General features: G+C 41.0%; 1 protein-coding gene across 1 annotated transcript in view; it reads left to right on the forward strand.

The window, feature by feature from the left end:
- Positions 1-10,614, forward strand: part of LOC130571613 (serine/threonine-protein phosphatase 6 regulatory ankyrin repeat subunit C-like) — a 180,343-nt gene extending 169,729 nt beyond the window's left edge. The window contains 5 exon segments of the mRNA XM_057362739.1: positions 9,472-9,554; positions 9,646-9,728; positions 10,168-10,259; positions 10,350-10,454; positions 10,457-10,614. Coding sequence (XP_057218722.1) covers positions 9,472-9,554; positions 9,646-9,728; positions 10,168-10,259; positions 10,350-10,454; positions 10,457-10,599 — 506 coding nt within the window. The 3' untranslated portion in view covers positions 10,600-10,614.
- The last annotated feature ends 368 nt before the right edge of the window (positions 10,615-10,982 follow it).

The raw sequence follows: 10,982 nt of genomic DNA on the forward strand, positions 1-10,982 counted from the left end.
AGCCCAAGTCTGGGCGAAGTCTTGAACGACCCCATACGCATATTTGCTATCCGTATAGACGGTGGCTCTTTTGCCTTTTGTTAACTCACATGCTCTTGTTAATGCAATTATTTCTGCAGCCTGTGCTGAGTTATGGTTCAGGCGATATGCCTCCACCCTCTCACCCTCCTGTGTCACAATGGCATATCCACACAGATACACTCCTTCAGACGGTCTTAAACAAGAGCCATTGATATATAAGTGCTCCCCCCTATCCAGGGGCGTATCTTTCAGATCGACCCTGGCCGAAGTGGACCACTCAATATCATTCATGCAATCATGAGGTACAGTTTCAGTTATCAATGTGGATAAGCCATACAGCGACTGAATTGCTGGGCTAGAAACCGAAGTGGTCTTAATGATTAAATTTTCCGTGGCTAGCAGCGTGCTTCATAGCCAGACCTCCTTTGGGCCGTCATGTGCTATGTCTTCAAATTATGCAGATAAAATCAAAGGATATGATAAAACAATTTTCTCAGCCATTCTTACCATCTCCGCCGCCGCAGCCACAGCACGAAGGCATGCAGGCATACCATTGACTATCGGGTCTAATTGTTTGGACAAATAAGAAACCGGGCGTGTTTTGCCACCATGCTCTTGGGTCAAAACGCCCATTGCAACACCCATAGCCTCCCCCGCATACAAGTGAAACGGCCTTGAATAGTATGGTAGCCACAATGCAGGAGCGCACGTGATAGCAATATTCAATGCATCAAAATGTTCTTCCGCTTCAGAAGTCCAGTTCAACGAGTCTCTCGGACCCATGCCATGTTGAATGAGACATCGTAGGCCTTTGTCATGATACGCACAGTCAGGTATCCATGCACAGCAATAGTTCACCAACCCCAAAAAACATTGTAGCTGTATCACAGTTGCTGGAGTACGCATAGTCTTTATCAGCTGCACCCTCTCAGCTGAAATGGCCTTCAGGCCCGGTGAAAAGATGTGGCCCAGGTAATGGACTTTGGGTTGCACTCACTGCAGTTTGTCATTCGAGGTTTTAAATCCAGCGGTCGCAAGCACATTGCAGACAACAATTGAGGCCTGCAAACAGTCAGCCTCAGTTTCAGCAGAGATTAAAATGTCATCAGTATACTGTAGGACACATACCGTAGACGGCAGGTCAGTTATTGTGTCCAATACACGTTTCACTGCAGAGGAGAAGAAGGCTGGGCTGTCAACAAAACCCTGAGCAAGGCGTGTCCAGGTCAGCTGCGCACCTTTAAATGTAAATGCAAACAACGACTGAGTATCTGCATGGACGGGGATAGAGAAGAAAGCTGCACACAAATCCACCACCGTGAAGTGGGTGTGATTGTGTGGTATTGAATTTAGAATAGTTGGAACATCAGGCACAATTGGGGCCAGAGGAATTATTAATGAATTAATAGCCCTCAAGTCTTGTGTCAAACGCCAACTTGTTCCATCAGCTTTCCTGATGGGATTGATTGGTGTATTGTAAGGTGAGTGAGTGGGGACAATAACCCCTTGTTTCAAAATATTATCAATTACCGGTTGAATACCCTCAACATTTTCAGGTGACAATGGGTATTGCTTCATGTACACAGGTTTCTATGTGATCAATTTTGCCTTGTAAGGGGGTATACCAACAAGGCCTGATTCATCTTTATACTGTGACCACAAAGCCGGGTTTACCTCAGCAATGTTGTGTTTAAATTGTTGTGGTTCGTCATTACACATGAAGTGTGGCATTAATTCCATAGTTACCTTTGAGACATCGCAAAGCAAAGAAAAATTAACAGAGCTGTCTGAAAATACAATCTCAATGCCAAGTTTATGCATGAGATCTCTGCCCAAAAGATTCAATGGTGAATTTGGAGTAATTACAAATTTGTGAAAGAAAGGTAGATGATTAAATACCCTTACTTCAATGGCAGGTGACATGTGACAAATAACTTCAGTCCCTGAAACCCCAACAGAGCGCATAGTATGATTTGTGATCGGCCCTTCATAAAATTTAGCAGAAATATATGAACACGTAGCACCAGTGTCAATTAAAAATGAGTAATCTACCCCATTTACTTCTAAATTTACAATGGGTAGTTCATCCGTGCGATTGCTAAATGAAAAACAAATCAGTGACTGTGCATCTGGACTGACATTGCTCTGTGGGCACCCCTAAGCATGTTTTGAATTATTTTGTTCACCCCTCTTGTTCACTCAAGACCCCTGATATTGATCAGCAGAACCACTGCCATATAGTGGTGGTTGAGTTTGGTTGATCTGTTGAGCTTGAGGCAGACGTCCAATATCATGTTCCTGTTTCAATCTACACTCTCTCTCCCAGTGGCCTGATTTGCCACAGTAACGACACACCCCGTACCTTTTAAGACCTCCCCAAGGTGGGCCCCGATTATATTGAGGTCCGCCCCTTTGGTTCCCTCTGGTACGCATCGACACTGCAGCTATTTGCTGTTGAGAAGCTGCCAGCATAACTTCCTGTTTCGGCTTAAACAGAAAAGAAGTGAAACCACCAGATGCATCTAACTCACGAATGCGTTTGCAAAAATCTTCAACTGTTTGTAGCATTAAATTTGCAGTCGTTACACGAACCAAACGTGCCAAATCAGGATTCATATTATTTAAGCACGTATTTATAAACAGTGAGGACATTTCACCGCCTACTGGAATACGAGCATCTTCTTCCCACACACATTTAAAACGAGAAACAAAAGCAGAAGCGGATTTACCCTTATTTTGCTTGGTATTTGTGGCATGGGTCAGATCTCTACAGACATGAGCACGGGCATCTAGAAAATTCTTAACCTACTCGAAAAATGTAGTGACATTATCGGGATCGGCCCACCAAAATTCATGAGGGTCTCGCTGTATTCCAGAGCCATCCAAGTCATCATTATCAAGAATTAAAGAAGGGATTTCCACAATAAGAGATGATTCAGTAACATCATCAGATAAAACTCGTAATAAGATCGATCTATAATCCGATCCGCTTAATTGCGCATATCTTGTGTGTGAGCGCAAAACATCTACAAATTTGTTAGAATTATTCGGGTTCGGGAGAGTTTTACATATAGTATCAATGTCTGTCATTGTTGCCGGTTTAAGAATAATTCTAGGACCTTCTTGGACCCAAGCCATTGAGGGCTGAGCTGCAGCGTGTAAAGTTTCTTTGTTTAACTTGGGAGGGGGAGGGGGTTGTGCACACGAGGAAAAAGAAAGCAACGAGGGATACAAATTTGAGTTGGTCTGAGCATGAGTTTGGACAGAAATTACTGCTGTATCATAAGGTGGAGGTGTCTTTACGGTTGATGGCGCATCGATCGATATATTGTTCGATTTATCAACACGCTCGGGACCCTGGTTCCATATTTTTTTCATATTGAGTTCATATTTATAATCCCACTAGGGATTACCCCATCCAGCTTTAACCATGGATTTCATTAACTCCATATCATCTTTCTTAAAAGAACCGAATCTGGGATATTTGTCTATTTGCGGTCCGGCGCTTTCAGACCATCCAGCCAAATTATCAACAAATGGTTGTGTCCAATAACCCTTGTTATTTCTGAACATAAAAACTACCGGCGTTTCAGATGGTAGTGGTCTAGATATTTCTTGTCCCATACTCAACGAAAGAACAAAGCAAATGTTAGAAAAGAAAAGTAAAAGACGAAAACTTCCCCCACAAAATCCAACTCCTTTTTTTTACGTTAATTATTACAAGTTTGTAATAAAGTCAATATATCAAAATACGCATGCGTCATGTGCCTCTCGCCTTCAAAGGACGAAACCTGGCCCTCGGTTAACGTCACGGAGTGTCACACGCAACTCTGCAGAATCCCATCACAAACGTGCGGAAACTGCCATCAACAGTATATCACAGGAAGGTTATAAAAAACTCTTACCTGTGTGATACTGCTGGATACCCGTAGAACGTCTTTCAGTCTAGCGCGGTCTTCAAAACACAGAATTATCAAAATTTCCCCGGATTACCGATGAGTAAACAGGACGAAGCCCCCACTTGTTAAATTTCTGGTTCCTTACAAACACTAAGTTTCTTTCTGTGTTTTGGATCACCAGTAAAATCAAATCAGAAATAGGTTGGATGTTGTGAGAGAATACTTCTGCAGATCTGGGAGCACAAAAAAACAAAACACTGAGAGGCATCAAGCTTTTGAACTCATTTATTCTAGAAACTAAAAGTCTTTATATACGGTGCCAAAAGACATCTGGCAGGTTTCATATGTCCATGGGTTCACAGAATGACCAAATAAGGTATAGCAGTTCGGACAAAGAATGTTTAGCTTAGAAGGAATCCCCTCCTCCCATGAATAGCCAGAAGGCATCCCTTCCTCCTACCCTATAGCCAGTAATGTGAGCTTAACAACTTCACAATTCTTTATTTTGTGGGCTTGTATTTATTTATGCGGAAATTAAATCTAACAGTACTTTTTTAAGTAGTTTAAAAACAGTGTACTTTTACTTTGACATTTTTAGTGCTGTATCAGTACGTTTACTGCGCTATTTCTGCAATTATCGAGAAGCACATCTTTGGTAGTTGAAGTTTATTGTTCTCCCATATTTGTAACAAAGAGTTTTATTTGCAGCCGTAGGCCAGGGAAGCAAACATAAAACCAGATAATGATCCGAAATGTCTTCACTCTGCTGAAGGATTTTAACGTCGTCCACATTTATACCGTAAGACAGTATTAAATCTAAAATATGATTACGAAGGTGAGTGGGTCCTGACACATGTTGTCTAACGCCCAAGAAGTTAAGAGTGTCTTTGAAAGCCATTCATAAGGCATCTGTATAATTATCTACATGGATGTTAAAGTCACCAACGACTCTATCTGTCAGGACCCGGGTTTGATCTATCTGTTTTTTCAGTTTCTCACGTGCGCTCTCGCACAGCTGCTCTCACTTACCGCTCACTCCCACTCTCACAGCTGTTCCCCCTTTCCTCATTATTTTCTGTTCGCTCTCTCGTTGCTTGTGTGTTTTGCTTTATGCCTTACCGTGGAGTATCATTTTTGTCGAGTCGGTCTTGCTTTGTACTAATCTTGTTTTTGCTTAGTTTGCGTGTTGCTGTCCGGTCTCGGAGTTCGCTCGCTGTTCCTGTCTTTGCCATGCTGGTCTGATCCCTGCCTGTCTGTTTTCGAGCTGCCTCTGCCCTCTGGATATCGTCTGCACCCCTGTTGATCTCTGCCTGTCTGATTCTCAAACTGTCTTTGCCCTACGGATAATGTTCGCCCCTCGGATTACCCACGCCTGCTCTACTTTGATCTGCCTCAACCCTGAAACTATTTGATGAACTATTTTTGACCTGCTACGGGCAACATTTTTTCAGTTTTTGTTAATAAACTTCCTCTCGCATCCATTTGCTCTAGGGTCCTTTCTTCGAGAGTGTGACACTATCCAGTACTAGTTCTGATAAGAAGCCACCAAATTCTTTAATAAAAATCTGTGTGGTGCCCTGGAGGCCTACATACAATAGCCAGAATAAATTTTTAAAAGTGTTTTATCCTTAGTATTAGGTGTTGATACATGAAGTACCATGACTTCAAAAGAATTGTATTTAGAGTTAGACTTCTGGGAAATGCTAAAAGAGTTATTGTAAAGTGCTGCAACACCTCCCCCTCTGCCTTTTAGACGAGGCTCATGTTTATAATAATAATCTTGGGGGACAGATTCATTTAAAGTAATATAATCATCTGGTTTTAGCCATGTTTCTGTCAAACAGAGCATGTCTATTTTATGATCTGTTATCATATCGTTAACAAAAAGTGCTTTATTAGAAAGAGATCTAATATTTAGCAATCCGAGTCATAACAGTTGATTATTATATTATTATTATTTGTTTAACGTTTATTAAATTATTATTAAGAGGTTTACGCATTATTTTATGTCTGCTAATCCAGGGGACAGACACAATCTCTATTTTATGATGTTTGGGAGAAGGGATTATTGCATGTTGTGCATTTTGTGTATTCTGCGACAAGCATTGGGCCTAGGAAATGCCATGATATTGCAGGCCAAATCATTACTGATCTATCCCCATGCTTCACTCTGGGCATGCAACAGTCTGAGTGGTAAGCTTGTTTGGGGTTTCTCCACACTCCGGATGTGGGAAAGACGGTGAAAGTGGACTCATCAGAGAATGATACATTTCACATTGTCCACAGCTCAAGATTTCCGCTGCTGGCACCATTGATACTGACGTTTGTCATTGGCACAAGTGACCAAAGGTTTGGCTATTTTTGCCCGGCCATTTATATTGACCTTGTGGAGCCCCCGACGAACAGTGTGGTGGAAACAGGAGAGTTCATGCGTTGGTAGTCACTCCTATTGAATGCGCCAGCATCTTGTCTCCTCTTTTAAACTCTGATTATGTCCCCATTATGTGCAATTTTTTTTGTACATCTGTGCTATTGCTCTTCTAATTCAACCTTTACACTCTGCCCTTACTGGTTAAATGTGCAATTAGTAAAGATTGGCCACCAGGCTGCATAAATATAGCCATTAAACCTCCAACACTATATTGGTCAGTGTTTTCGTTTCATTGTCCAACCTTTTTATAAGTGACGGCCAATCCAATATTTTGGATCGGGGTCGATATGGACCCCCATCAAAGTGACGGGACCGACCCAATTCCAATCTTGTGTGTTAGCCGCAGATGTTACTCATAAAGCTTCAAAAGGGACTAACTATTATGAAACCACCTTAAAAGTTTTCATGCACTATATTCCAAGTCTTTCTTATGTCATTCGATAGCTTTATGTGAGAAACAAACCAATTAAAAATTAGCATAATTAAGTTAATTGAAACTCTGACCTCCGCTGGTGCGGTGGTCTTTGTGTTCTTAATGTTATGAACATGGGGAGCAAAGATCTCTGCAAGTTCAGAAAGACAAGGTGCTTTCAGCGCATCACTCTGTGTCTGTGATGCGCATAACTGTAAAGAACATAGAAGTGCATGCATTAAGCGCATTATTCTGTGTCCAGGATGTGCATGAGGACTTTTATATGGTGATAGTTTTGTGCAATAAACAGAAATGGATAGTAGTTTTACTTTTACTCAAGTACATTTTTCAAGTATCTGTACTTTGAGACAAATATGACCTCACTACATTATAGAGCACATTTTTCGTTTCGCTGTCCACTGCTCACCACATGATCACTGGGTTCCCTCAGGGATCGGTGCTTGGACCATTGCTTTTTTCCATCTACACAACATTCTTGGGACCCACCATACAGGCACACGGCTTCTCGTATCACTGTTATGCTGAAGACACCCAGATTTACATCTCGTTCCACCCAGACGATACCACTGTAGCAGCTTGCCTTACAGCCTGCCTAGAAGACATTTCAGCTTGGATGAAAGAGCATCACCTCCAGCTGAACCCTGCCAAGACAGAACTACTCATGTTTCTGGCACACCCCAAGGTGCAACACGATCTCACCATCCAACTTGGCAATACCACAATCACTCCTTCCAAAACAGCCAGGAACCTCGGAGTCATATTCGATGAACAGCTGTCCGTCAATGATCACATTGCAAAGACAACGCGGTCATGCTGATATGCCTTATTCAACATTAGAAAGGTTAGACCCTATCTCACTGAGCATGCGGCACAACTCCTTGTCCAGGCCCTGGTAATCTTAAAGTTGGACTACTGCATGCTCTCCTTGCTGGTCTTCCTGCAAAGGCTATCAAACCGCTCCAGCTGGTTCAGAACGCAACAGCATGCCTCGTCTTCCAACAGCCCAAAAGGGCTCATGTGACACCCGTTTTCATCTCTCTCCACTGGCTACCGGTTGAAGCCTGTATCAGATTCAAGTCATTAATGCTTGCCTACAGGACTATCACATTGACTATCACTATCAATCTGCACTGGCATACTTTCACACCCTCCTACACCCCATCAAGAACCCTGCGTTCAGCAAACCAGTGGCATCATGTATTGCCTTCTCATAAGTGCAGTAAATCGCTTTCACGCTCATTGTCCTTCACAACTCCTTCCTGGTGGAACATTCTTCCTAACTCAGTCCGGTCAACCAAATCTCTCACAACAGTATTAGCACCTATTGTATTATTGCTCCTGTATGACATATCACTTATTGCTCCCTGAACTATCTGTAAGTCGCTTTGGATAAAAGCGTCTAATAAATGACTAAATGTAAATGTAAACCTATAGGCCTACTTTTACTCCAGTACATTTCATAAATATATTTTTACATGTTTTTTACTTTTAATACAGTACTTAAGAACATTAAAAATCCACTATCTTTCTACTTTTAAAAGTAAAAATACGTTGTTTATGTTAAAATGCTTAAAAACAACATTAATTTATGAAATGTAGTGGATTAAAAAGTATGATAAATGCTTTATAGTGTAGTGAAGTAAAAATTTAAATGAAGTGATAGATATTTGAAAATGTACTTATTTGAATATTTTTACTCTCAACTCAACTTTATTTATATAGCGCTTTTACAATTTTCATTGTTACAAAGCAGCTGCACATGAGACACATTGACTACAAGCAAAACAATCAAAGTTGTACCTGCAAAAACAAGAAAAGGTTGAAAACACAGAAGACAGACACACCCACACACAAAACACTCCACACACAGAACACGCACACGCACCAACACACACAGACACAGAGACACACACACACACGGATGCGCACGCACACACACACAACACACACACACACACACACGTACGTACAAAGACAAGTACACACACACACACACGCTCAGTGAGAGCACACATTTAGGATATTTAGGATAAAGGAGAGAGAAGCACAGGTCAAATATAACAGATAATAAATTCCTATATGCAATATTAATTAAGTAAAACTTTAAAATTCTAATTTCTTTACTTGAGTAAAAATACTTAAATGCCCATATCCACCTCTGGCAATGAATGTAATTCTACACTGATAAAAAACCAGTGCTAGATTTGGATCGGGATCAGTATCGGTGATACTCAGAATTCAGGTATCGGATTGGGAAAGGTATCAGGTATCGGAGCATTCCTAGCCTTTATAGTTTAAATAGAAATATTTTTACACAAGCAGACACTACCAAAATGATCATTTAAATGTTATTTCTTAAACAGGTTTAATTTGGGATTTCTTTTTCATTTTATATCGCCCCCTCCCCTGTACAGGATCATTGCATAAGGGCGGAGCCAGCATGGCCTGTTTTCATGTGCATGTACGGATGCAGAACTAATAAAAGTGTTAAATCATGTGATAGAAATAGTACATTTGCACATACAGTGTGATGTAAGTTTAAAAACAAAAATACATTGCCATATTGGATATTCGTTCTAAACTGAAAACGGCTCCCAGTATGCCTCCACATTGTGCTGGGAATGTATTGTATCGATTTAGAAATCTTTCATTCGCAACAGAAAGTATAACCGATCTCCTGTTTTCAGATGTGTTGCTTCATCAGGCCAGAGTGGACTTGTCGGTGCTGGACATGAACAGGAACACAGCCCTGCATCTCGCCTGTAGAGGAGTAATGTGGCCATCGTCGTATCCTATTTCACCACATGTTCTGTGCTCTGTATTTCCATTTCTAAAGCATTTTCACATGTTGAACTCAACAGGGTCATGAAATGTGTGCTCTTCTCCTCCTGGCTGATATAGACGGCCCCTCGCTTATCAACACAGCCAACAGTGCACTACAAACGTGAGCATTCAGATGATCAGTAGACCAGTGCTTCCCAGCCTTTACATGGCAAGAAACGTCTTAGAACAAATCAAAACATTTCACATGGTACCACCTAATTACAATAATGTGCGCTCTCATTTTTAGCATTTAGCAGACATAACAACATTTTGATTTATATTCCTGATGTTATCTCACATGAAAACAGTGATTGACTGTTTATGAATTTGTATGATGTGAATCACACAAAATGTTCATTATTCCAAAAAACCCTCCCCATCCCCAAAGCTAACGGCAGAATGTTGATTGTACAAATGTATTCAAATTAGCCACCTTGTAAAAATACAAATTGCCATGAGATGGCTTGAGAACCACTGACATCGACAAGTGCATTTTTAATTCATTTCGTGTGATTGTTGGGTTGTTTTCAGTGAAGGATTGTTTTTCTCCACACCTCTAGGCCGCTGCATATAGCAGCAAGAAATGGTCTCGTCACTGTGGTTGAGGTGCTGCTAACACGAGGTGCAACAGTTCTGGCAAAAGATGAGGATGGTGAGTTTTTGGCCAACATAAGCAATATGTGACAGACATGCACTGTACATTTGCAGCATTCATGTAGAGGATATGTTCGTATGTTCTTAGGTTGTACACCAGCTTTGGCATGTGCTCCAAATAAAGATGTGGCAGACTGCCTGGCTCTCATCGTTTCTACCATGAAGTTTTCTTTTCAGCCAAGCTCTATGCTGACACCAGCTTCAGTCTGATGAAGTTCTGTGGCATTGTCACATCCTTTGTCCACCAGAAACCTGTGTGTGCTGGATTTTTAGAGAAACTGCATGTTTCACTGGGTGATAGTTACAGTTCATACAGAACCATAATATATAATATATGATCATATCCAATGGTCTCTAGCTCAGAGTTTCCAATAATGCCATGAAACAATGTTGTAAAGCAGTAATCTTCCACTGTATAACAATGCCTGTTAAACCGGTTTTTAGTCGAATGAAGTCAGACTGAGCTTTGAGGCACAACTACAGTAAGATTATACAATAAATTCTGCTCGTTTCATGTATCATCACATTGTCTCCAGCCTGCTGTTCTTCCCGTTCATCACTGTATCTGCCTTGTGGTTGATCTGAAGTGTTAACTCACAAAATAATTCATATATTTTGGTAAAGACTCAGTCATTTCTGATGAAGAGCGATTATTCTACAGTATCAAGACAGAACCATGTTTAACACTTAAGTATGCTAGTTATGTTAATTATGGTTGTAT

Source organism: Triplophysa rosa, linkage group LG20 (genome assembly GCF_024868665.1).
Source record: "Triplophysa rosa linkage group LG20, Trosa_1v2, whole genome shotgun sequence".
NCBI classification, from domain to species: domain Eukaryota; kingdom Metazoa; phylum Chordata; class Actinopteri; order Cypriniformes; family Nemacheilidae; genus Triplophysa; species Triplophysa rosa.